This window comes from Camelus bactrianus, chromosome 4 (assembly GCF_048773025.1).
Source record: "Camelus bactrianus isolate YW-2024 breed Bactrian camel chromosome 4, ASM4877302v1, whole genome shotgun sequence".
Taxonomy (NCBI): domain Eukaryota; kingdom Metazoa; phylum Chordata; class Mammalia; order Artiodactyla; family Camelidae; genus Camelus; species Camelus bactrianus.
Window position 1 is genome coordinate 48,792,663 of NC_133542.1, and position 27,929 is coordinate 48,820,591.

Consider the following 27,929-nt stretch of genomic DNA (forward strand, 5'->3'; position numbering starts at 1 on the left):
CTGGTACTTAGAGAAGTAGGAGCCTAACATTTTAAACTGAAAATGCAATTACAGAATAATCTTATTAAAATGCTGTATTACGTAGCTGAAAAATATAGGATTTGGCTAAAGCTGAAATCAAAGACCAATTTATGGGCTTAAATACATTTGATAGCAAATAAAAAAGAGTAAAATAAGTATGCAAATCAAGAAGTTAGAAAAAGAATTGCAAAACAAACACAAAAGAAGGATGGTATTAATAAAAATAAAAGCAGAAGGAAATAAATTAGAATTAGAAATAAATTAGGTAGATAGAAGCAAAGCTAATAAAAATCCAAGTGCTGGTTCTTTGGGTTAAAATAAACAACAGGATGTTTCACTGAAAATTTAATTTGTGTTTTTGCTATATGTTCTTTGGCAAAGGAAATGTCTGGAAAAGTTGTTTATCTCTGGGAAGGGGTGGTAATCTTTAAAGGGGAAGCAAATGGACCCCTAGAGGCTACCAAGGTGTCTGCTTTAAAGAAGATGAACAGTGGTTATGGCAAATAGTACTGCTTGCCCACCCTCCACCTTTTCCCTTGCAGTACTGTCCTGTTTCTGTTTAGAGGGCACTGTGCCAAGTAGTGTTCCCCTTAGTCAGAGATTGGTGTAGAGGTGGGCATGTGACCTATGTTCTTTCCACAGAGACATAAGGAGTAGTCTGTTGGATCTTTCTTTGGGGAAATTTTTTTCCTAATAAAAGAGCAGATGAAAGAAAGAGACAGAGAGAGAGAGAGAGGAAAGAAAGAGAAGGAAAGAGAAAGAAAGAAAGAAAGAAAGAAAGAAAGAAAGAAAGAAAGAAAGAAAGAAAGAAAGAAAGAAAGAAAGAAAGAAAGAAAGAAAGAAAGAAAGAAAGAAAGAAAGAAAGAAAGAAAGAAAGAAAGAAAGAAAGAAAGAAAGAAAGAAAGAAAGAAAGAAAGAAAGAAAGAAAGGAAGGAAGGAAGGAAGAAAGGAAGAAAGGAAGAAAGAAAGAAAAGGAAGAAAGAGAGAAAAGAAAGGAAAGAAAGGAAAGAAAAAGGAAGGAAGGAAGGAAGGGAGGGAGGGAGGAAGAAAGGGAGGGAGGAAGGAAAGAAAGAGAGAGAGAGAAAGGAAAGAGAGAGAGAGAGAAAGGAAAGAGAGAGAGAGAGGAAAGAAAGAGAGAGAGAGGAAGGAAGGAAGGAAGGGAGAAAGAAAGGAAAGGAAAGGAAAGAAAGGAGATAAATAGCAAAATGGATAGGACCACTTAGGGGTAGGGTTCTAAAAGAAACCTCTTCTGATTCTTAGGGGTACGGATATCAGAGAAGAAAAAGCCAACAAAGGTTTTGGATCCATGGGAGGAAAATGACCAAGTGTCTCCTGACAATGTGTTTCTGCATCCTGGGAGTGGCTCCAAATGGGAGTGAAAAGACTGTTCATAGAAAGTTGCAACCTGGGAACCCAGTGAGGAGTTCGAGGATGCTGGGAAGTGTTCCTAGGGACCTCCATCAGTGGAGGTAACCAGTCAGACCAGAGTCAACAGCACCACCAAGAAGCAACAGGCAGCAAGGGCTGCAGAACACAGGCTCTCCCAGCTGGGTGAGAGAGACTATTTTGGAAGAGGGTGACACTTCAAGAGGAAGATGCTGACCCTAGTAAATCTGGCAGGTAGAGTGCTTGCTCCAGGTTTGATTTAACTTGGAAAAGTAAGAAATTTGACCATTTTTTACATGTTGAATTTAAGATGTTAATATTGGTTACATCAGTAAAGAAGTAAACTGGATAATTTAGTCAAGGAGAAAAGTGGGGAAATATATCTGTAATGAGAAAGAGCATATAACAAAAGACACAGAAATTTTTTAAAAACCATAGTTAAACATATGCTGATAAATTTGAAAATCTAAAGCAAACGTACCATTCTCTGGTAAACATAAGTTCTAAAATCCACACAAGAAGTAGAAATCTAAAGTGATCAAAAAGCATGGAAGAAACCAAAAAGATAACTTGTAAAGAGGGTGGGATGGGGGACACAAAATCCTGGATGGTTTCACAGACTCATCATTTGATTTTCAAAGAGCAGCTAATCTGTATATTCTATAAACTGTTTCAGAGTACCTAAAAAGATGAAAAGTTTTCTGACTCATGTTGTAAAATTAGAATAACTCTGACAACTAAACCTGATTGAAGATGGCATAATCAGAGTAAAATATAAACTATTATTACATGTATTTACCAAAAACCCCCCTAAATTATTAAATTGATTAAAAGAATAATGCAGCATGACAAAGAAAGGTTTACTTTAGGAATGCTACTATGGTTTAATGTAAATGTGAATTCCAGATCCATTTATCCAACTGTCTAGTCCACCTCTCCATCTGGATATCCTAAACTAAGGAATAAGTTAAGCATACCTAAACTAACTGTTGATTATCTTCTCTAAAACTTGCTCCTCTGCATCCTTCCTTAAGTTAATAAGTAGTAATTTATTCCTTCTAGTTGCTCAGATCAAAAACTTTGGCTCCATCCTTGATGACGCATTCTTTTTCACACTACACATACAATCCATCAATAGATCTACTTTGTCAGCTCTGTTGTAAAAGAAGTATCCAGAATCCGAGTAGTTTTCATTGTCTAGTCTCCAAGTCAACACCTTCCACTCAGCAGCCAGGGTGATCCTTTTAAAATGTAAGTCAGAGCATATCCTTCTTCTTTAAAAAAAAAAACAACAACAACAACAACAAAAAAACTCTCCAGTAGTCCAGAAATAAATCCACATTACTATGATCAACTGATTTTCAACAAGGATGCCAAGACCATTTAATGGAGAAATAATAGTCTTTTCAATAAATGGTCCTAGGTCAACTGGATAGTTTCATACAAAAGACCCTTACCTTACATCATATACAAAAATCAACTGAAAAAGCAGAAAGTCCTAAATGTAAAAGCTAAAACTATAAAATTCTTAAAAGGAAATACAGTTTTAAGTCTTCATGACCTTGGATTAGACAATGGTTTCTTAACTATGACACCAAAAGCACAAGCAACAAAAAGAACAAAACCCAAACAGATAAATTGGATTCACTAAATTAAAAGCTTGGACACCATTAGGAAAGTACAAAGACAACCCACAGGATGAGAGAAAATATTTGCAAATCATATATCTGTCAAGCGTCTAGTATCCGGAATATATAAAGAACACTTAAAATTCAGTAGCAAAAAGATAAACAACCCAGTTAAAAATTGGACAAAGGATTTGAATAGGTATTTCTCCAAAGAAGATATACAAATAAGCCAGACACAAAATGCCACATATTTTGTGGTCTCTTTTCCCTTAGTTTTATTGGGATATAATTGTCATATAACATAATATAAATTTAAGGTATACAATATAATAATTTGATATATGTATATATTGCAAGATGATTAATTGCGATAATAAGTTTAGTTAATATCCATCATGTCACATAGTTAACAATTTTTTTCTTATTGATGAGAACTTTTAAGAGCTGCTCTCTTCAGCAACTTTCAAATATACAACACAGTATTGTTAACTACAGCCACCATGCTGTATGTTACAACCCCAGAACTAATTTATCTTATAACTGAAGTTTATATCTTTGACCACTTTCCCCCATTTCCCCTACCTCACACCCCTATGGTTCCACTTATATGAAAAGTCCATTATAGCCAAAGATACAGAAAGTAGATTTCTGGTTGGCAGGGGCTGGGGGCAGGGGGAAATGAGAGTTCTTTCTGGAGTGAAAATGCCCTGAAATTAGATAGTAGTTATGGCTGCACATCTTGGCGTACATACCAAACCATTTAATTGTACACTATAAAGTGGTTAAAGCAGTAGGTCTTATGTTATGCGAAGTTCTTCTCAATAAAAACAAAACCCAAAATATTCTCTGGTAGCTTCTCAACTGACTCAAAGTATAAGCCAAAGTCCTCACAAATGTCTTGTGAGGGCACTTTCCTCAAAAATGCTCCACTTTCCCCTCACCCACTCTGTTCCAGCCATACTGGCCTCGCTGATGTGCTTCCAGCACCACCAGATTTACTCCTATATCAGGACCTTTGCACACGCTGTTCTCTCTGTCTGGAACCCTGTTCTCCCAGATATCTTATGACTTGCCCCTCACTGCCTGCACATGTCCGCTAAACGTCACCTTATCTTTGAAGCTGTCCTTGACCACACCCCACCCTCCATGGCATATCCTACTCCCCTGACCCTACTTCATTTTTCTCCCTAGCACTTACCATTATCTGACATATTATACATTTATTCGCTTAATTGTTTTTTCATCCTGTGTCTCCCCTACTAGAATGCGAACTCTTTGAGAGCAGGAACTTTGTTTCATTCACTGATCTGTCCAGAATGCCTAAGACAGTGCCCAACACATGCTAGGTACTCAGTGAAGAGGTGTTAAATGAATGAATGCATTACAGAAAGAACACGAGGAAACTGATGACTGTAATTGGTCACACTAACAGAGCAAAGAAAAAACGTGATTATTGATATATATCCTAAAAAGACATTTGATTTTTCAGTGTGCGTATCTGGTTCAAACACCAAATAAATAAAAATAGAATATCTCTTCTATTAGAATAGAACATGATGATGAGGAATATCTGTCCTTCTAGCAGACATCATATCTTACAAACAGCAGTCCCATTAAAGCCAAGAAAAAGACAAAAATATCCACTATTATCACTATTTTAAAATATGACTCTAGGATGTTTAGTGAATGAGGCAATAATAATAACAGCAATAATAGCCAATTTATATTGGGTGCTCCTGTGGGCATTGTTCTAAGCCTTAAGTGCCTTATATGTGACTTATGTAATAAATGTAGATTACTTGAGAATAAACCTAAAATAAAATGGAAAGGATCCAGAGGAAGAAAATGACAAAGCTTTACTGAGGACCCAAGATATTTTTAATGGAGAGAAGTTCTATGCTCATGAATGGATAGGCTCAGTATTATAAAGACGTCAAATGTCCCCTAAATTAATTCTGGAGTTATTGAAATTCAAATAAAAACATCAATGGCATTCTGGGAACCTTACAAAAATTAATGAGTGAAAATAGAGACAATTGTGGAAAAGAAGGTAAGACTGCACATGAAATTATATTTTAAAGAAATAATATTCAAAACACTGGGATGCCAATTCCAGAACAGCCAGATCAATGGAACAAAATTTATAAACTTAGAAACAGTCTAAAGCCACACTGTCTAATATGGTAGCCACTGGCCACATGTGGTTCCTCTACATTTGAAATGGCTAGTGCCACATGTTGAAATGATGTTTTAGGGTATGTTGCATTAAATAAAATGTTTTATTAAAATTAATTTTTCGTTTTAAAATATGACTAGTAGAAAATTTAAAATTACATATGTGGCTTATATCATATTTCTATTACATAGAACTGCAAAGTATATATAAAAAAGCAGTATGTTATTTTCTAAAGAAAATTTAGCATAGGCATTTTAAATGGGTTGGAAAAGATGCATTCATTAGATGTTGGAAGAATTACTGAATGACTATGGGAGCAGAAGAAAGAAAGGTTTGCTATCTCAGGCCATATGCTGAAATTCTGGGCAAACTGAAAAAGGAAGTAATAAAAGTACTAGGAGAAAATGTAGGTACATATTTGCAAAAATTCTTAGGATGGGAAAAGCATGCCAAGCTAAACTTAAAAGTGAAAAACATGGTCTTGTTAAATTTAACTACATTAAATATTAAAATTTTCAATATTATCAAATAACATAAAAAACAAAACTGAATATCACATGAAACACAGGGAGATTTCTACAACAAATGTGACAAAGAGCTGATATCCTTACTTTATACAGAGCTCTTATAAATCAGTAAGAAAAACTGGAACAGGTGCCAATAACATGAACAGCCAATTTACAAAAGGAGAAACAGAAATGAGAATGATTCCTAGTAAAAAAGAAATTTAATCTTACTAGTAATCAAAGAAATGCAAATTAAAATAGCAATTGCCAAGGATCAAGAAAGAATAGTATACAATGTTGGCATTGAGTGCTCTCATATCCTGCTATGAAACGCTAAATTGGTATGATCTTTCTGGAGGACAATTTGGCAACATGCACAAAAGGTTCCAAAATGCACACATACTATTTCTAAGAATTTATCCTCAAATAATAATCAGATGTTCACACAAAACTACAAGTATGAATTTACTGCATTGCTGTTTGTAATCAGGAAAAATTGTCAACTATCTCCATGTTCAGTCATTACTGTACTGAAGCTTCGTTGAGCAATTATAGTACATCCATAGGGTAGAATTTTTTCAAGGGCTATTGGAAAAAAATAGGGTACAACAGAATAACTCCTGTCCCATCCCAAATCCCTCAAAATGGCAAAGATTAAAAAAAAAATCTAACAGTTCTGGAAAACGATTAAGACGACCACTAATGGACAGAACATTTGCAGAACTACTGGAAGACAGGGAAGAAGAGAACAGATTGTAGGATAAAGAAGACTGGAGAAAAACAGACCCAAACACATCAGGCTGTGGCAAAGGTGGGGACAGTCCACGGGGTCAGCAGGCCCAGAGTTGCCAGGATATTATGAGTCATAGTGGTAGAGAATATCTGCTGGCCAGGGAAATATTCCACCTGGGTTGCTAAGTTAAAGACACCATGTCTACAGTAAGAGTGTGTATTTGTTTATACAAGTTCACTCATATGTATCAAAAAACAAAACAAAACTGTAAAGGCATATGCCTATAGATGTTAACAGTGACCTTTTAGTGGGTAGTTATGGACAATTTTTAATTTCCTTTTTGTTCTTCTGTGTTTTCTAAGTTTTCTGCATTGAGTACATAACACTATTATGGCTACAAAACAATGATCAGTATTTTAAAACAAAGAGGCAAAAAATAAAAACAAAGAGAACTTGAAGTTTTTACGTAAGAAAGTAACTACAATCTTACTACTTTTCCTTTGAATTCTTGCAATAACCTTCTGGCTGGTTTCCCAGACTCCTGCCTGCTGGTCTCAATCTGCCCTCAAGATCTCTACCATCTCTCATCCCCAATTTAAAAACCTTCCGTGGCTCCCTACTGCTGATAGGTAAAGTCCTGGGGCCTTCACCACTCCTCCCCCAGCCATTCTCCCCTCCACTCCGAGCTGTCCTGCCCCAACTACCTGCCATTTCCTGAAGGTTCCACACACCTTTCAACTCCAGACCTTTGCCCAGGGAGTCCTGGCACCATCCGAGCTTGGCAGAGGGGCCTTGGAGGGAACCGCAGCCAGAATGACCAGAACAGCTCTGGAGACCCACACACGACAGGGCGCACTGCCTTCTCAGCCAAGTTCAGACAAGACTGAAAAACGTCTCCTGGAACACCTTGGTAGGAGCAGGGGTGGAGGGACACCCCTGAGTCTGAGATTTGAGATCTGGGAAAATCATAAGAATTAAATGCAGAATCCCAAGGCAAAAACTCCAGGAGACTGTGAGGAGCTCTGCTTAAGACACAGGTTGCTTGGTCCAGATACCCACCTCCTTACTGTTGGTAGGGGTGGGGTGGGTGGGGGATTCTGGCTGAGGCCTGTGGCCTCCTTCTCTCCACAAGGGGAGGCACAAACCTGGGTTCACACCTATACCTGCCACCTCTTGGTGGAACCTTGGCAAAGTGACATAACCCTTCCTTCCTGAGTCTGTTCCTGGAGACGGACCATGCTGGGTGAGAATGTCATCACCTGCACACAGCAGGTACCCCTAAATGGCAGTGGATGATGTCATAATTACATTTTCCTACCCAGCGGTCCTGGTGCACGGGCTGGTTCATGGGGCTGGAGTTGTGCTCTGGGTAACTGGCCCAGGGGCTGTGCAGGAGGCCCCAGGAAGTGTCCCCGGTGAGGGCTTTGAGGTGGATGGCTAGGACCCCCGAGACCTCCAGGATCTCCTTCTGGGCCCTCACTCACCCCTGTGTTCTGGGATCCACACAGCCTGGGTGGAGATGTAGCTGTCTAATATCACAGCAGCGAGTGTAGCACTCACCAATGCCCTCCAAGAGCCCTGGGGCTGGCACAAAGACCCCAGCCAAGCACCTCGTCCTCTCAGAGCAGGGTCCGGGCAACTCTTTTCTTTAAGAGTTGGGGTATGTGAGGCGGGAGGGTACTTGGCTCCAACGACCTGTTGTGGAGTGTTAGGGAGGAAGCATTCCCCAGGCCCTGCAGTTTCCTGTCCCTACATCTCCCGCAGCTCTGGAATGGGCCGTCTCTCCAAGGGCAGAGCTCTGAGCTGGACTAAGGCATTCAGCTTGGAGGCTGACCTTTTCTTCAGAAGGCTTAGCCACTGCAGCCACCCCAGGACAAGAAACACTGGATGTGCCCCAGATGTGTGCACACTGCCAACAGGATGGCAGGGGCACTAGAAACTGCAGATCCTGACAGGGTGAGGGGTGGTTCTCACCTAGGTGGGGTCTTCCCGCTCTGCAGGGATGGGTGAGCAGAGCACTGGCTAGTGGGCTGCCCTTCCACCTGGGGGCACTCACATGAAGGTACAAGTGCTGCCTGAACCTCAGAGTCTGCCCCATGACAGAAGGCTGAAGGCCTGCAGGCCAATTCTTGACTTTGACCTCAAGGTTCTCCCATTGACCACCTGCAATGGACCAGGGCTTCGAGGGACAGCCTACTGCCAGCACTACCTTCCACCCTTCACCCACCCTCACCTGCTGAGTGAACAGGCAGCCAGATGACTTCATCCATCCCAGTGGTCTCCAAACTTCAGTCCCTCTTGTACCCACTTAGAGGCAATTTCACTGCATAAATGCACCACCTATGTGCTTGGTAGCTTAGTATTTTCCTTTAAACAGTCTCACTTTCTAAATGAAGGTTCTAAATAATAACATCAATTAAGTGCAGTTTTGATGGGCTAGTAATCTTTTTTCCCCTGGTATATAATAACAGAAATGCACAACTATTAAAACTGTACAGAAATCTTACATACAACCCTGGGAAATAATGGAGCCCTCTCCCCAGTGCCAAAGAGGCTGCCACAAATAGCGAGGCTGGGTGTGGGCAGGATGGATACGGAGCTGTCCCTGGCGGGTCTCTCCCGGAGCAGGAGGCAAGAGCACTTAGATGGAGAGGACGTTTCTCGCCTGGGGCGGAGAGCCAATCACCTAAAAGCATCAGCAAGTTTTCAAATAGAAGTTGAAGCACAGGATGGGGCACTGGGACCATTAGGATTAGAATCTGATTTGTCAGGAGTTTCCTCCTGTCTCCTAATGATGGAATATTTGCAGGTATGTGGGCGGCCAAGGTGATCCTGCAGCCTGGAGGGAAGCCAAGGACAGAGACCAGAGGTGGCTTGGTGCCCCCAGCATGCCTGGCCCTTTGCTCAGATAAAGTGGGCCTAGGAGCACAGTGGCTTCAGTTGAAAACTGCCCATTTTTTCCATTACAGGGGTTCTCAAACTTGGGTGTGCTGGGCCCCACCCCAGAGGGCCTGATTCAGGGGTCTAGGATGGAGCCCTCAGATTTGCTGGGAACATGCTGACTCTGCTCATCCAGAACCAACTGTGAGAACCGCTCCAGAGGCTGGGATTACCTCATCCTGGTAAGGGAGGATGACAGCTCAGAATGAACATCCCAGGAAGCCAGCAACTCAGATACAAACCACAAGTGTGCATTCCCAATGCCCAACACTGACGCCACCGAGAAGCAACCACGTGGCAGGCCCCTGGTCACCGCTGGTTCCAGCGGCTGGCCCAGAACTTTCCATTGAGATCTCTAGAAGAATCCTCACCAACCATGTCATGTCCAAATTTGAAGACTCAGTTAAGAAACGACAGAATGGCCTGTGCTGAGTTCTGCAGGAGTTTCACTTCCTGATTTTGCTAGCTCCTCCCTTCTTTCTGATGCCCCAGTGATTCATGATAGGGACTGGGACATCCATGCCCCCCTCTAACCTGCTCTTACCATCCCAGCTGCAAGCAGACTACAGGCACAGAAGGGAAATCACTGCATTTATCCCTAAGAATCTGGCCTAATGGATAGAGACTGATTTACCAAAACCCTTACTGAACACACACATGCCAGACAGCATGCAGGGTGAGGGGACAGAGGGCCGGATGGCTCTTGTCACAGGACCCTCCAGCCCAGTCGCAGTGGGTGACCAGTGAAGAAGCAGGTCGGGTATTTCCCTGCACTGTGCAAGGAGCTGGTACAGGGAGAAGCCCGAGGGGAGAGGAATATAATGGTGGCTGCCCTGACCCAGCCAGGGGAGGAAGGGTGAGCCTGGGAGTGTTGGGGAGGATGTTCTACAGAGAGAAACCAGTGTGGAGGTGTGGCTGGACCAAAGTGAGAAGTGCCTGGAGGAGAGACAGAGAAGCAGGCCTCCAGTGGCATGAAGGGTCTCTGGAGTGATGCCAAGGAGCTCGTTCCTGCTCAGAGCAACAGGGAAAAAGCTGATGATTCTACAAGGTTGGCTCCTGGATTAGAAGCAAGCACAAGGTCCTCCACCCTCCACTGGGGGTGTGTCTCCCAGGCTATATGAGTGGTAACTTTGGAGGAGGCCCAGAGACCCCTCTGGTGGGGCAGATGGTGACTCAGCAGGGCCGAAGGGCTGGTGTTTGAAGAGGAAACTCTGCAGATGGTGCCCTTTCAGTCGTGGACAGATCAAAGGCCTCAGCTGGTCCCAGCACTTGAAGGAGTCCTCTGGTGTGGAAAGGTCAGCCCCAGAAGCACCGAGATCACTGAGGACCACCAACCGGGCAGGGAGTCCCCGAGCCTGCTTGGAGGGAGGAGAGGAAAGGGAGCGAAAGGCACCAAACCCCGCCATGGCTGGCTCCTGAATGGGGTCAGTCATGCGCTAAGGAACCAGATTCGAGATGACAATAAAAATAACAGCCACCCCTTCCTGGTGCGGATTATGACTCAGGCACTTCTCTTAGCACTTTAAGTTTCTGAACACATGTAATCCTCATAACCACCCTAAGAGTTAGTTACCATTATTACCCTCATTTTTAAGAGAAAGAATCTGAGGCACAAAGAGGCCCAGTAATTCTCATGACGACAGCCCTGGGAGTGGTGGGATCAAGGTCAATGACCAGATCTCCCTAAACCTAAATTCCTTGAGCTAGGAAAGATCCTAGAGGTCAACTGACCCAACTCCCTTATCTTATACAAGGGGAAACCGAAGCCTAGAGAGACTAAGTGATTTGTCCAATGATACGTAGCTGGTTAGTTGCATCATGGACTCAAGAACCCAAAGAATAACTTAGTGAACACTGTTTAGAGACCACACGCCTGCATCTGGGAGAAGGGGCCCAAATACCCCTGTTGGTGTCTGCTGGACCTCCCAGGCTCCCCTGCTCACTGCCTTCATCCCACCTCATTCCTGCCTCCATCCTGAGTGGATGTCACTCAGAGCACTCTGGCCTCTCACTTACTTACCCCAGTTCCAGTGACCTCTACCTGCACTTGGCTTTAGCTATTCACACACAGCCAGGGCCTGGCCCCTCAGTTCGTACATCCCTCGCCCAGCTCTGCCACAGCTTTTATCCTTCCAGCTCCCTCACTCCCACTGACTTAAGCTTCTCAGAGACTTCCAGGGCTCCACTTCCTCCAAGCCCACAGGCCACCTGCCTGCCCACTGCTCACCATTCCTGCCCCCACAGACCACCTTCTCAGCAGTGACCTCAATCTTCATCACCACCTCCACCTTTGTCTTCTACCTGGTGAAGCCCCTGGCACCATGCTCTCCACCTTCTCCATCCTGCTCCACAGTCACCTGGCCTGCTAAGAGCGGTCGTGCCACCATGTAGACCAGGCCACTCTGAGCACAAAGGGCTCCTACCACAAGAGGGGATCACTTCCACCCTGAATTTCTGAGCCAGTTGTGAGGAATGTCAGCATTGCCTGCACACTGAAGTCACCTGGAGAACTGGGAAAGGTTCCAACGCCTGGGTCATCTAATGCAGCTGTTCTGGGGGTGGCCTGGGCATCAGGATTTATAAAGCTTCCCAGGTGATTCTAAAATGTGCCCTGTCCACACAGGGGAATACTACTCAGCTGTATAAAGAGACAAACTACCAATGCATGTTACGTGGATGAACCTCAAAAAAAAAAGTGCAAAGTGAAAGAAAGCAGACACCAAAAAGCAAATGTTATATGATTCTATTTACATGAAATTTCCAGAAGAGGCAGAATTATAGTGCAAGCAAATGAAACTAGGGCTGGGTGTGGGACTGCCTACAACGGGCACCAGGAACTTTTGGGGTGATGGGAGTGTTCTAAGGCTGGACTGTGGTGATGGCTGCACAATTGTATAAATTTAGTAAAAATAACTGGACTGTACACTAACAATGGATGAACTGTAAGGTATATAAAGTATATACCAATAAAGGTATTAAAAGTGGGGGGAAAAAGGAAAAAGAAAAAATCCAACTTAAGGAACTTAAATTTTATTTTGCTCAAAAAAAATTCCCCCAGTGATTCTGATGAGTAGCCAGAGTTGAGAACCCAAGGAAGGAGGCCTGACACTCACCGACCCCGAGGCCACGTCCACTCCTCTCCGGCTCTCCACAGCACAGGGTCTGCACCCTCATAGACTGTGGCACACAGTAGGCCTCATGAGTATTTTCTGAGTAAATGGATATGCATTTCTAGGGTCTGTCCTATGTTCTAGCAGAGTCGAGAATGTCCATTTAATGAATACTAACTATGCAGAAGTCTTTCATTTATGTTTTCTCATCTAACTCTCCCATCTCCCAGTGCCTGTGAGGTAGGGATAAATATCCCGATTTTACACAAGGAAAACAGGATCTCACTGAGGTGAAGTGAATTGCCTGGGGTCACACAAACACTGCTTGGCAAAGCTGGGCTTAGAGATCAGCCCATATATGGTACCAAGTCCTTCCTTCTTCTCTCCTCTAAGTCTTTGACCCAGAGAGGGCAGGCCTGAAGCAAGCGCCACCTTTTCTGCCACTGGGATTCCCCACGGACCCTCATTTGTTCTGGCAGAAGCTCTAGGTTTGATCCATCTGCGCCAACAAGGTGAAGTGAATTGACAAAGCGGGACCTAGAGATCAGCACACCTGATCTAAGTCCCCAGCAGCCTCTGGGTCACCACGCACTAGCCTTGAATCTCAGTGGCTGAAAAGGTGGAGCAGCTGGTCACGAGGTGGGATGGCCCTCAGCTGTCAGCCCTCCAACCCTTTCAGTCCCAATGTAATAAATTGCACAGGGTTAAGGTTCATCCCCCAGCACCCTCCTCCAAATTCAGGATTGCTTTCATTTGACATTCCTTCCAGTGTACCAGTCGGGAACAGAAGTGCTTGACGCTGCTGATCGACCACTTTCATAAAAGGAATCCAGTTTCCTTTGCACTCAGAAAAAGCTGTTAGCCCCTGGCGAGTTTCCAGGGCCTGCACTCCAACAATGCAGCCCAGACATCGGGAGAGGGATGCCAAAGCCCTTGGGCACAGAGAGGAGTCAGCTGGGCTGACAGATTTAAATCGAGAGGGGTTCTTGCCAGCAATACCACCAAGCAACATCCTGTCCTCAGAAAAGAGGTTTCCCGCTGAGCTGCCCTGAAACCCAGCTGAAGGCCCTAACACAGCTGTGCAGGGATGGAGCTATGGTACCAAACTGCCAATAGCTGACCCCAGTGAGGACAATGTAATGGAGAAGACACTGAACAACAGTCCAGAGTGTCAGCTGGGTTCTTTACCAGTATGTGCCCCAGCGCAAGAAAGCACCCACCCTCTGTGAACCTCAGTTTTCTCATCTGTAAAATGGGAACCATAACCTCTCCCTCCAGGGCAACTGGCTGTGAGAGTGTTTGGAAATCCATAAAGCACTCAACCAAGTTGGGGCTGATTATTTATCCTCTTTAGACCAAGGATTTGGGGTTTTTCAAAACTTGGAGTCTACACACAGGTAGTTTCCATGTGACTACAGGAAGTTATAGATAGAAAGAACAACTGGGAGTGCAGACCCCAGGATTCAATCCCAGCTTTTCTGTGACCAATCATTTCATGACTTCAGAGGTGCTTTGAAATCCTGGACTGTGTCCCTTTTCCACTCTGGGCCTCAGTCTCCCCTTCTGTACAAAAAGGAGGTTGCGAGAGGTGTCTCTAAGGGCCCCTGAGGCTCTGTCAGCCAAAGACTATACTGGAGAAAGTCAGGTCCCCCCAAATAGCAGCAGAGCCTGTGTTAATGGGGCCATGGGACTGGCCCTCCCCACCCTCACCATTAACCTGTTTCACATTCATTTCAGAACATTTGTGGCTGCTCTATAAAGGGCAGGCTTCCAGCAAAAGCCTCTTCAGTGTTTGGCAGTGAGTCATGCCCACTGGAGGTCAAATTCCCTTTGTGCCTCTCCCTAGGGACTGCGAAACAGAGGTGGGAAGATGAGAACCAGTCTTGTTGGGGGGAAAAACTGGCCTTGTTTGGATGACCAGAGATAGTGGGGCCAAACACTTCTGCTTTTCAAACACCTATGAGAACATCCCTCTCTGTGCATAAACTTCACAAAGATCTTTGAAATTCATGTCTCATCTGATTTTGGCAAGAGTCCTGCAGGATAGGCATGGGAAGTGCTGTTGTCCTCATTTTACAGGGTACGAAACCACAACTCAGAGAAGTGAGGTGACTTCTCCAAGGCTGCACAGCCAAGGCATGCAGTGGCCTCTCTTTCCCTGGGGAGAGACAGGGCAGAGTCTCAGAAAGGGAAGCGCAGAGCTGGAGTGGAAACTAGGTCTGGTGATTCCCAGCCCTGCTCTGCCCCATCTCCCCCACCCCACACCCAGCATCCCCTACTGGTAGAAGGGCTGTGTCCTCTCTGATTCATATCACTGAGGTCTGCCTGGATACCTGCCTCACACACTTTCCCACAAGACTGCTCAGTTTTTTGTTTGTTTGTTTGTTTTTGTTTTTTCTATTGGGCTGCTAAGCAAACCTGGAATGTTGTATCTCTTTGGGAGGCTCTGAGTACCAAGAGCATACAGGGGAGAAGAAAGGAAAGTAGGAACTCTAAGGAGAATGGGAAGAAAAACAGAAACCATTCTGCAACTCAGCTGAGTGGGGAAAACTTTTTAGATTTGCTAATATCCTGTTAGTAAAGATGTGTGGAAATGGGAATTTTCAAATGCCACCGGAGGGACTAAAAATTGGAGGTCAATTTGTCTCAACATTTTAAATGATCCAGTAATTCCACTTCTAGAAATCTATTATGAAGATGCACACCTCCACGGGAAGGTATTGTCTGTGATATCAGAAAGCTGTAAACATTCAATAAATTACCATCTATCTGACAGAACACCACAGCCCACTAATAAGAATAAAGTCAATCAAGATCTCTAAGATCTGTTGTAAAGTGAAAAAAGCAATGTATCTAGTATGAAGACATTTGGGTTTAAACAAATACTGAAAAAGGCCTGACAGATGAATACTACGCAGAAAGTAGGACTAGATTTGGAAGAGAACGTGGATTTAGGGGGATTGGGTAAAGCAAACCTGTTCTTTTTTTACTGTATATATTCTGGCTTTTTTTTTTTTTGGTAAAACAACAACAACAAGAAAATCTCAGAACACCAAGTACTGATGTATATTGGTAAGTTATTAAAACAAACAAAACCCCCCAAAACCACCCAATCCACAGTGACTTTGGAATCTTCATTCCAAGTCAGCTCCTCCCAAAATTCCTCACAGAAGAAATGCTCTAGGCGGCACCTCATGGGTTTAGATGGTCACTATAGGTCAGCAGCAAGGACAACACACCTGCAGGGGGTGGGGTGGGGCAGGGAGGGGATAAATTCGGCTGAAAGACAAAATGAAAGAGGAGGTTCCACTCGTGAGCTGTACAGGTTGGAGGTCATCCCTGTCTCATGCACAAATTCCTCAACAGCTTAAAGGCCCCGGGACATGACAGTGCCCATCCTTGATTGAGCCGTCTTGCCCCTTGCCCGGAGGTGACAGCGCTAACAGGTGGGTGAGGGCATGCCTCTTGGTGGGGCGTACCTCGGAGAAGCGCTGCACGTCCTGAGTCAGCGTGCCCACTCGCTTCCACTGGTAGTGCTTCAGCAACTTCAGGATGGCTGGATTCACCGCGTTATCTGATGGGACTGTCCGAAAGAAATAAGGGTATTTCTTCTTATCAGCTAGAACAGGCGTGGTTGCAGCAAAGGAGAGCTGAAAAACACAAAAGAGGCAGCACTTTCACTGGGGGAACCTCACAGCTGTGAGCCCAGGATCTTTCCTAAGGGAACAGAGGTCTTTAGTTCTCACTTGGGGTACGAACACACAGGTAAAATATTTTTTAAGCCTTCTTATTGCAAAAGCAACACATTATAATTTAAGAGGTTTTAAAAATGCAAAATAAAGAGAAAGGAGGAAAAAACGGACCAATAATTTATCCTTCCCCCAAAACAGTCATTAATATTGTCATCTGTTTCCTTCTGATCCTTTCTCCTGCATGGCGATGTTTTAAAAAAAAGATTCTTGGGATCATTCTACATACACAATTTAACTATTTATTCCTTCACTTATTATCCTACAAGCATTTAACCATCCTGTTAAAACTTCCTGTAAATATTTTAACATGTAAATTTTTTATTAGCTGCATAATATTCCAGCATATGAACATACCATAATTTATTGAATTATGTCTAATTTGGGTGCATTTAGGCTGTTTCTAATTTGTCATTATTGTTGTATTATTCTATAAGCATCTTTGTGTATAGTATTTTTTCCCTGTATTTCAGGCTATTTCTGTAGGCTAGAGTCTAGGATGTGAAATGTCCCAGTTAAAGGATATGAGCATTTAAAGACTTTATACTTATTTCCCCGACAAATCATGTCAATTTACACACCCGCTAGTCAGGAATAATTAGAGGGCCAACATTCTTGTCAACAGAAGGAAAATAGAACATCTCTCTAATTTATTTATGATTTATCACCAAAAAACTGGAATCACGTTGCATTTGTTGGTTATACATGTTGAACCTTTTCCCATGTGGATGTTAACCAGTCATATGTCCTATTTTAGGAATTGCTTTTGTATGTCTCTTGTTTATTTTTTGAGTGGTATTCTAATGCTTTTCTCACAGAGTTTAACGAAGACTTTTATACATTTAGCATTTAAACTCAGGCTATTACAGTTGCTGCAAATATCCCAGTTTGTTTGCTTTTACATTTTGTGTGTGTATATTTTAATTTACACTCAGTAGTCAAATCTGTCCATCTTTCCCTTTATTATTTCTTCTTTTTCTTTTAAGTGCCAATAAGTTGCTAAATTGGATTTTAATTATCTGTCCTACAGAGCCCAGCTTAAATGTCATTCCTTCTATAACATTTCCTCTGATCTCTGCTCTTCTCTTCCGCTCAGCCTCATCCACGGAAGGCTGTTATCAAATTTTTTGATCTTTGCAGTATGATGGTGGAAAAATGGCATCTTGTAGTTCTGATTTGCATTTGAGGTTGAGTGAGGTTGAGTGTCTCTTCTTATGCTAAAGAGCAATTTGCAATTTCTTTCTGGAAACTCGTCACATCCTTTGCCTGTTTTCCAATTGGACTCTGAGTCTTTTTCTTGTTGGTTGGTAGAAGTGATCTTTTATAGTAAGATTAGCCCTTTGTGATATAAGTTGCTAATTTCCCCCCAGTTTGCACTTTTTCTTTTGATGTTTCTTATGGTGTCATTTGCCGTATAGAAGTGTTTTTTTTTTTTTTTTTTTTTTTTTTACTGTGGCTGAAATTATCATTTGTTTCTTTTCTGTCTTCAGGTTTTATGTCATATTTAGAAAGGCCTTTCCCACTCTGACATTATAAAAGAATTCCTCCATGGTTCCTTCTAGTCTGTCTGTCATCTCCCCTCCCCTCCTTTCCCACTTCCCTCCACCCTTCTCTGCTTTCTTTCTTTTCTTCCTTCTTTTGTTTCATTTAAGTCTTCGATCCAGAGAGGGCAAGGCTGAAGCAAGATCCCTCTCTGCTGCCACAGGCTGTCTCCCCAACCCCTGCTGTCCCAGCAGCTCTAGATCCAATATATCCCAGAGTCTAACTCCAGCATCCAGGGAAATAACATCCTGGAACCCGTAGGCCCCAGCTGAAGTTTATTGCTCCTCCTGTCACCCAGTGACGCACTACCCCCCACCCGCAAGACTTCAACAGAGCAGGGCAATGGAGATTTGCCCCTTTTCTTGAGCTGGCTCTGATGGTAGACAGCCACTACCTAGAATCCCTGGATCACCTGCATCCACTCAGCAGCCTCTATAGGTCCTGTTGTTAGAGCTGAACACACAACAAACCATCAGCTGTCACCCGGAGCTAGACAGCACTTATAGGAACCAATTTCTAAGATCTCCACAAAGACAGGGTATCATTCCAAGACTGGATAGATCGACTATTAAAAAAAAAATTCTGGGTAGAATAAAGGTCAATGGGAAGAACCTACAGAAAGGAAAATCCAGCTGGACACACTGAGGACACACACTCACATCCTAAACTGTCCAGCAAGGGGAGGCCTGCTGTTGGAAGTAGTGAGATCCCTGTTTCTGGAGGTGTGCAAACAGAGGCTGGATCATGATGATGCAGTAAGAGCACAGAGGGGCTGCAAGGTATCTGAGAACTCCCTGAAAACTGTATGAAAAAGCTTGGTGAGCATGTATGTGCATACAGACATGCACATTTTTCTGAAAAGAGTATCCATGGTTTCCATCAGATTCACAAAGAGAATCAACCAAATAAGGTCAGCACCCCTGCCTGAAGGTGGTACTTAGGTCCCATAGTGAGTGCAAGAAATGGAAGCTCTCTACAGTCTGCTCAAACTTAGTGTCTGTGGTCCTTCTCTCGAGATTAAAACAATATTTCCACCTTCCTACGGTCACCAGTGTAAGAAGGAGCTTTTTGAAAAATCAAAGAGCAACTATTTCAGGACCAGGAACGGTATATGTACCATCGCATCCCCAAAAATGCTTATCTAATACAATTTGGAAAATATTGGTTTTCTGATGTGATTTCTGAATCACACTCTGGTTGATACTTTGCTGTTATTGTCCCATTAGTTCCAGGTCCACAATTAATTGTTGCTTGAACAACCTCATATGTTTGCCCTGTAGGTAATTACAGTGGTTACTGTTCAGCGCATAAATGGCCCATTGTGTTTACAATGGGCTTGGAGTACAATATATGCCCCGGGTCTAAATCATGTTGGGTGCAAAATATTAACTGGTGCTGACATTTTCTGCACCATTTGAGATAATGCACACTTTGATTAGATTGCTTTGCATCACTGTTCCTCTGGCTTTAGCCTCCTAAAACTTTCTTCCATCGGCAAAGACCGCAGGTGCCCAGCAGCACTGCTGAACTGGAGGAACCCGAGAAATCATCTAGTTCTGGGGTTCTCTACTCTGGCTGCACATTAGAATCACATGCGGACAGTTTTAAAAATATTCATGATTTGGTCCCATGCTAAAACAAGCGAATCAGACTCTGTGGGCATACAGCCGAGGCATCAGTATTATTTAGAAGCTTCCCAAGCTGAGGGTTGAGAACCGCTGTTGAACTGAGGGTTCAGCACCCCTAGTCTCGAATATAACAGACTGAGGCCAAGAAATAGGGAGAAATTGAGATACCCATCACAGTCAGTAAGAGGCAGAAGCAGAATTCAAAGCCAGGTCTAAAGGACTCTAACACCAGTGCTCTTTCTCCCTCCGATGGCTGTCCCCTGCCTCCTGTGTGTTTGCCAGGGCTTCCTCCCCGAGCAGTCACCCAGCACCTGCAACACTAGGCCTGCTACCATTAGAGTCCTAACTCCAAGACCTAGTCTTTCTGGGCTCTCCTGCCTTATTTCACACAACCAAGTTCATTTCTAAACAGACTATGATTGAGGCTTCGAATTAATCCCTAACCAAGGATTTATTTCAGAGAGTACTTTTTAATTTATTTTATAGTTTTATCATTTCTAGGTTTATTGGATTGTTTTGAGAATTTGGAGTGTACAGTTTCTGCTCTTGGAATTTATTGAGAATTTTTTTTTTGGCAGCCTATTATACAATCAATTTTTGTAAAAGTTTCATGGTGGCTGGAAAAACAGATGCAGTCTCTGGTTGTAAGCTATAAAATTATCAGACTTCTTATGTATAAGAGATACAATCTAACTAATTAATCATATTATTAACACATGTTTTGTATTTTTGTTTACTTCACCTATCAAAAACTGAGAGGTTTGTTAAATTTTTCCCTGTTGTCATGACATTTCCATATTCTTCAGCAGTTTTTGCTTTACATGCTTTGATTTTATGTTGTTTTGAGGATAAATGTTCATTACGTCTTTATTTTTCAGCAATGTATACCCTTTTCAAATGCAAATAGCAGGTAATTAGTAGATAATAATTGAGTGGGCTGAGGATTAAAGTATTTATCAAGGCAAAATAACCCTCTTCATCATTTTATTGCTGTTTGTTTCATATATCTTGCTCGATATTAATATTGAGTATCTTACTTAATATTAATATTGAAACCCTTTATTTTTTTATCACACTTGCCTGCCATGGCTGAGATCCATCTTTTATTTGTATTCTATTAAGATTATATTTAAGTATATTTCCTGAAACAAGTACATGGAGTGGATTTCAAAATACACACTTACTGCTGCAATAAATACTTGGTCTTGCATTTATCATTCTGTTGGAAGTCTTATTCTTTCTTTTAATGCTTCCTTTTTGTTTCCTTTTGTTCCCTTTGGTATTCAAACTACATATCCACTCTTCTCCATTCTGGATGTATTAATCTTGCTTCTTGTCTTAACCTGCTGGAATATCTTTTCATACTCTGAAGGAGGGTAAAGGGTTGAAAACTTGCTGAGAGTGAACCTCTGCTGCCTTGACTCATGTAGAATTTATCTGGGTATAAAATTCTTGGGCTACCATTTTTCCCCTTTGAAATTACAAAGTGATGCAGAAGAGAAATCTGGGGATAGTTTGATTGTTGTTCATTAGTAGGTATCTGATTTTCTCTGCTTGGATGTCTGAAGGATTTTTTTTTTCTTTATTCTTAGAATTCAAAAAATTTGCCAAGATCATTCTGGGTGTGGCAATCTTGATTTTATCTGGGACACAGGGAGTCCTTCAATCTACACACTCATCTTTCAACCAAAAAATATATGTATGTATAAATGTATTATTTATCATATAAATATAGTATACACAATACTATATTTATTATATTTATGCTATGTTAATATTCATATATATCCTTGCCTCTCCACTGAAATATCTGATTATCTACACGTTGTCTTTCATTTCCCAAATCCATAACTGTCCTATTTTTTCCATGATTTCATCTCTTGGTCCTTGTCCTCTGAGTTCTGGAAGACCATCTTATTGTGTTCTGTCTCTTTTACTACAGGGTATGTGCATATCCAGTTTCATTAACTTCTGATAAAATGGCTGCATCAGCCACAATCCCAGCAGTGGTGCACAAGGGTTCTTATTTCTTCACATACTGACCAACGTTTGGTATTATCTGACTTTCTACTTTTTGCTCAGCTTTTGGGGATAAGTTAGCACTTCAATATTAATAGACTCTGCAGCCCTTTGACCATAATATGATTGAGTAGCTGTACAGAAACATGTTAGCCATTCAAGTTCCTTGTTCAGGTTTGTTGATTTGCATTTCAACAGTCTCAGTTTGAGCTTTACTGTCCCAGACATATTTTTTATTGTTTTTGACTTCTTCCATTTCCTAGTAATTTTTTACGATCATATCCCTTTTCGCCACATCCTCTTATCTCATATTTCATGGAGACCATGTATTTTTCTGCATATGACGGAGGATGCCAAAAGTCTTTCTAAAATTTTCTTCTGTATCCTACAATAGCTCATCTTCAGAGGTGAGCTCTTCCTCTGCTTCTTCTGGATATTGTGCATCTTTGATTATTTTTGCAGTATTTCTTCAAAGGCTGAATGTTAGATGATTTCAATGTACTCATCCTCAAAAGCAAGGCAGGTATTTTCTGAGGCAGCCCATCAAAAGACAATATATGGGTTGCATTTGGCCCTATCTGCTGTCTGTTTACATTATAATTTAGTATTTTTTCTCAGAAAACTGGAGAACAAGTATTTGAGCACAGATTTTTGGTGTCTAGTAGGCTCCCATCTTATGCTGTCTGTGTTAATGAGTGCATGATTTTCTGATACTCTGGTTAACACAGTACATTAAATTCCTGTCATGCATTGCTGCCAGAGATTTTCTTTTTTGCCCATGAAACTTACTTTAGAGGTTTCTGTTTCACTCCTTGTGCCCTCCTGTCCACTTTATATAGCTTTTTCTAGGAATTTATAGCTCTGTTTGAATTTAGAAAGATAAACGAGAATGAAGAGAAAAAGCATCTTGGTTGCCTCAAAGATCAACAACCATGAGGAGAGAGGCGCAGCTGCCCAATTTTCTGTAGAAGCCCTGGGTCCTGAACAGATTGTGGAGGAAAGAGGGGGTAATCTGTATTATTTTTCAGGACAATTGTCATTTTATGAGGCAAGGGCCCAAGTGCCAGGGGGCAAATTTGGGTAGGATTTTCTCAATCCTGTTCCATCCACTTTATAATCGATGAAGCTTCCAAACATCTAGAATGTCAGTGAGTCTCAGAGTCCCTTAGTTCTTCGAGGTAAAATTTACCATCCATTTTACAGCTGAAGAAACTGTGGCCCAGAAAGGTGATACAAGCTGTGCAAGTACTGGAAATATGGAATTGGTCTTTTGACTTCACATCCAGTTCTGTTTCTTCAACCAGCTCTGACCCATCAGTCCCAGATGAGACAGGGTAATGATCCAGGGCTTGTTTATTCTTCAGACCCACTAGCCCAGGGAAGAGACAGCTTATTTCAAGGCTACTCAAACATAGCAAGTGTCCATGGTGGGCATGGTTGATCCTGGGAGATTCCGGGAAGACACACCCTTTAACCAGCAGCATGGGATGGGAAGAGAGCCATCAGCATCTCCCTCTGGGTGGGAAGCTCCGGCTGGCCATGAAATATCCTGTGAAAGTTTGGGTTCTGCATGTTGAACTGTGAGTCTCTTTCACATCAAGCGCCCACAGACAGCGAGAGCAGGAGAATGAAGACAACTACAAGGGTACTCTAGGGAGCTGGAAAACCAGGCTTAATCCCGTCTCTGTGACTTCAAGAACAAGGCAAAGCATTTCTCATCTGTGGGTGTCTGTTTTTCTCATCTCTAAAAATGATGGATTGAACCAAAGATTTCAAAGATTCCTTGCAACCACACAACTCTATACTTCTCTCTCCAACAATGGAGGAAAATGATTAAGGAGTTTGTTACTTTTGTGTGGGTGTGTGTTTCATTTGATCTGATTTATTCTGATAATTGCCATTGTGTCTCACTTCTCTTTGCAGATATAAGCCTAGATGAAAAATAGAAATACACCTCCCCATTTCAGGATCTTTATTAAATTCTCAGCCATTGATGAATTCTTCTCTAAATGCAATTCCTTCTTTACCTAATTTGGGGCCTCTGAATTTCACCTTTCTGCAGAAATAAACCATTTTTCAGATGGAAAGTATAACCAAGAGTGGCCCTAGTTGCTAAATCCTAGGTGAGAAATGCTGACCAGATCCAAGGGGGGAGAAGATGATTGAGGCTTTGCTCTTTTCTCCGCTTGGTTTAATCTTCTTCCATGGGTTTGCTGACTGTTTCTGTAATTAAATGAGGGAGGTATTTGTCATCTAGGGTTTCTTTCAGCCAAGATGAATGGAGCACAACTTTCTCAGGAAGCTTCTGACAAAACCCTGTTTGTGGCCAGTGCCAGGATGTATACAAAGGCACCAGGCTGTGTGCGTTGGGAACTGGGGTCCACTTGAGATCTATGCCAGGTCACTGCTGCGCCCAAGCCTTGGAGAAAAACTGTTTGGACACAAAGTGCCTCAACATAGACACCCGTGAGATTAATGTGACGTGGGGTGGCCACAAAGCATTTACCGAGTTAAGAACAGAGAATGAAAGTCTGGCATTCGGGCAAGTTCTTGGGGCCCTACTCCCACCAAGGCCGGCCAGGCAGTATGTGTAGTCTTGCTCTGAGGCTCAAAACCTCTTCTGGAACCACCTGGAGTTAACTGTCTCTCCTTTCTGTTGATGAATTTTAGTTTTAATCACTCAGAGGTGCACAGGAGTTCAGCTTTTCCCACTCATGTCCATAGCTGTGTCCTTACTGTGGACTCGCAACAATTCGTGAGGGAGACGGGGAAGGCATGGTTGTCTGTGTTCCTGATGGAAAAACTGAGGCTGAGGAAGGCACAGTGACATGCCCAAGTCTCCACGGCCAGCAAGGGGCACAGATGGAATTTGAACTCAGATATTTTGACTCCTTGAAGGTATTGCCTACTCAGCACCTGCAGTGGGACAAGTCTTGTGTGTATGGGTAGGCTTGAAGGGCTCACTTTGTCGCTGAATGTGCAAAACCACCTTATGAGGTAGATAATATTTTGAGCTGTATTTTTCAGATGAGAAGACTGAGGCTCAGAGAGGTTAAGTCAATTGCACCTGGTCACACAGACAGCAACTGGCAGAGCAGGAAGACTAACGTCACAGGCTTCACTCAACCCACAGATTGCTATGCTTCTTCTCTGTGATGAATAATTTCCAAAACTCATTTCCTGCTTTCATCTAACTTTGATCTTCACAAAACCCCATGATACAGGTAGACTTTATTACTCTCATTTTATAGCCGAGGAAGCTGAAGCTCAGAGAGTTAAGTGACGAGCTCAGAGTCACATGTTAGCAAGTGGCAAGGGCTAGTGCTCGAACTTGAAACTTTTGTTCTTGAAATGTAGTTTTCTATCCAATAACAAGACTGCTTCTTAGGGAGGCAGCCAGGTACAAGATGACAAAAAACTGCAGCCATTTAAAAGAAGGGAGAAGAAAAAAATAAGATTTGCTTAAAAGAAAAACAGTACTGAATCCGTGGCTTATTACGCTTTTGACTGCCTAAGATGGTCCAATTCAATTATATGAAACAAAACTCATGTATATTTGATTTTTTACTGAAGAGAAAATTCTTCACATTTTTCTTTTTAAACATTTATTAAGCAATATAAACTATGTATATAAGTGTATGAAATATATATGTTCAGTTCAAGGAGTCATAACAAAATCAATATCCAACTGTCTATCACCCAGTTTAAGAGAAGGAGCTTTTATTTATTTGTAAATATTAAATTGTAAAGTAACTTAATTTTTTGCTCTTTCAGATACAATTTTTTTCATGTGGCATTCTGTGATTTTTATTTCATTCTTAGCTCCCTTCCATAGCATTTCTATCATTGTTTTATGCAAAGAAGGTTGCAAAACAAATATGACTTCCTCAAATCGTTTTTTTCTCCCTTTTTAAGTTAAAAATGGGAGTAAAATAGAGCAAAACTAAGCCAGTGCTGAGAAAGCGGTGTGGTCCATAAGGGTAAGAATTTCAGGTTTCGGCTTGGACAGGCTGGGTCTAAATGCCAGCTACACCACTCACCATGCAACTTCAGGAACATTACTTCACCTCTGGGGATCTATTTCCTCTGTAAACTGGGGTGACAAGCACCCCCTGCCATCTCAGGGCTACTCTGAGGATCGGAATAATGCAGGCACCCAATTAATGATTACTAATGTTAGATCACAACTTCTCAACTTAGACATTATGAGAATTGGATGGTACAATTATGTACAAAAATCTATGTGTGACAATTATGAAAAGCCTTTTAACTTACAAAGCTGTTTCCCTCAATACCTCAACCCCAAACAAGGCAGAGTGGAGGAGAGTTTACCCATTTTACAGATGAGAAGCCTCAGTGAATGGAAGGGTTTACTCACAGTGACGTGGCTGCTACCAGGTAGAGACATAATTCTAAATCAGGCTTTCTAAATCCTAACCTAGTGATTTAAAAATGGATTGTTAATTAAAAAATAATAATAATGATTATATTACTTGTCTAATCACATACAATGAGAACATATGTCTTTAATTTTCTCTTAAACTTCTGGTGAGATGTACCATTTCCCCCTTAGAGCTGTGTAGGTGACAAATGTAGGAAATTAACAAATTACATTAGAAGCCTCTTTGGTTTCCTCAGCTCCTTTTCACTTTGCTTTCAGCTGATGTCTTCAGGGGTAAGAAGTACTCTCAGGTGATCACAGCTGTGAAGCCAACTGCCTTTTAATTACTACACTGCAAAAATCATGTCTCTTCATGTCAATTTAGCACCTCTAATTAGTCGATAGGTTGACATCACATCTACAGGGGGAAAGGTGTGCTGGGCCCAGCTCAATGCTTGCAGTGGGAGGGGATGCAGCATTTCCATCTGATGGATCCTCTTATCTCTTAAGGGCCAGCTCCTACACATTTGTCCAGGCCTGCTCACAGCCACCTCCTCTAGGAAGCCTTCCCTGCTATCCCTCGGTTCTTCCAGCACTGTTTCTTCCCCTTGCTGTGGGGTCCTGAGAAGTGATTGGTAGTTAGGCCCATTTCACTGACTGGTCTGTGAGCATTTCAAGGACTGTCTCCAAGTCCTTTTTGCAGCCATGGGAGAAGAGGGAGAAGAAGGGCAAGGGGAGGCAGTGGGTTCACAAAATGCTTCCATGCTTTGCCTTCCAGACAAGAACTCACCATGGTTTTCACATAGAATGGGACTGAGGAGGAAGGCAAGCACTGGTTTCTGTAGCTACGAAAGATGGTGTTAGCCAGGCCTGCCACCTGGGCATCTAAAGAGAATCAAGAAAAGCTCTGGGCAGCAGTACTGGTACCAAGGAATTGCTCAACCAGGACAGGCCAAGATTCATGTGGGGGCCTATGAGCCACCTGCCTGCTGACACACGACCGAGAGACTATGGAAGGGTCAGGAGGGTGGAGGTCACCGGGTACCTAACAGTCTGGATCCCAGAGACATCAGGGCTCCAAGAGAAGGGGTCATCATAAGTCCCTTTCACCCTTGTGGGCCAACACCACCCATAACCAAGGAAGGGAGAGCAGAACTCTGGACTCTAGACCTCTGAGATTTGCTTCATGGTCAGTCCTGGGAAAACTGAGTAAGTTAAATCAAGATAACAGATTCAAAGGGCAGAGAAGGTCATCCTGGACCAGCTGGGCTGGGGCTCAGGGAACAAGGAAAGGAGCATGGGTGTGTGGCTATAGAACGGCGAAACCCAGCTCCTCCACATGTCAGCTGCACATCTGCCGGCGGTTCATTAAGCTTCAGTCTCTTTACTTATGAAATGGAGAGAGTGAGTTCCATCCTGACTACCTCTCCAGGGCTCTTTTCTTTTCTCTTTCTTTCTTTTTTTTTTTTTTTTTAAATTAGAACCTGGCTATGAAAATGTTCTATAGGAAGTAAGTTCTTATGCTAATGGAGGGTTACAATACCCACCTGATCTGCTCACTCCTCACCTTTTCTGCGGCTCCAGCTTCCTTTCTCATCCTCTCACTCAGCCTTTTACTTCCAAGAGCATACCAGCCTCTCTCTCATTTCCCCACGAAGAAGCCTTCCTAAACACCTCCCCACACCTCCAGCCTAGGCCAAATGCGCCTCCCCTGCCCCATCCCCATCAGACCTGTCACACTGTATTGTAATTGCATCCTTACTTCCCTCAATAAGACTGTAAGATAACAAGTACTCAAGCTGTCACATTAAGAAGCACTCAAATATCTGTCAAGTAGGAAAACTAGGATCAGTATGTGACAGATATGGCTGATATGATAAGGTTGATATGGATTCAGTAAAAGAAAAAATATTTAATAATAAGGTATTTAAGAATGAATCAAAACCTTGCATAGTACTGAGTTCCCTATCCCTGAAGGTATTCAAGGAGATACTCAAAGATCATTCACCAGGGTCATGGAGGGGATTCCTAAACCGGCAAGGAGTTTGCATTCGTCAGTGTTATGTTTTCTGTGCACTGCTGGTGGCACACCCAACAATTTTAGGTGAGC

The 27,929-nt window shown here is 42.5% G+C and overlaps 1 protein-coding gene across 4 annotated transcripts in view; it reads right to left on the reverse strand.

Annotated features, from left to right (window-relative positions):
• Nucleotides 1–27,929, reverse strand: part of GABBR2 (gamma-aminobutyric acid type B receptor subunit 2) — a 353,312-nt gene that overhangs the window by 181,325 nt on the left and 144,058 nt on the right. For all 4 annotated transcript variants that reach the window (XM_074361881.1, XM_074361882.1, XM_010952930.3 and 1 more), the window contains one exon: nt 15,980–16,150. In XM_074361881.1, coding sequence (XP_074217982.1) covers nt 15,980–16,150 — 171 coding nt within the window. The remainder of the gene's footprint in view (nt 1–15,979; nt 16,151–27,929) is intronic.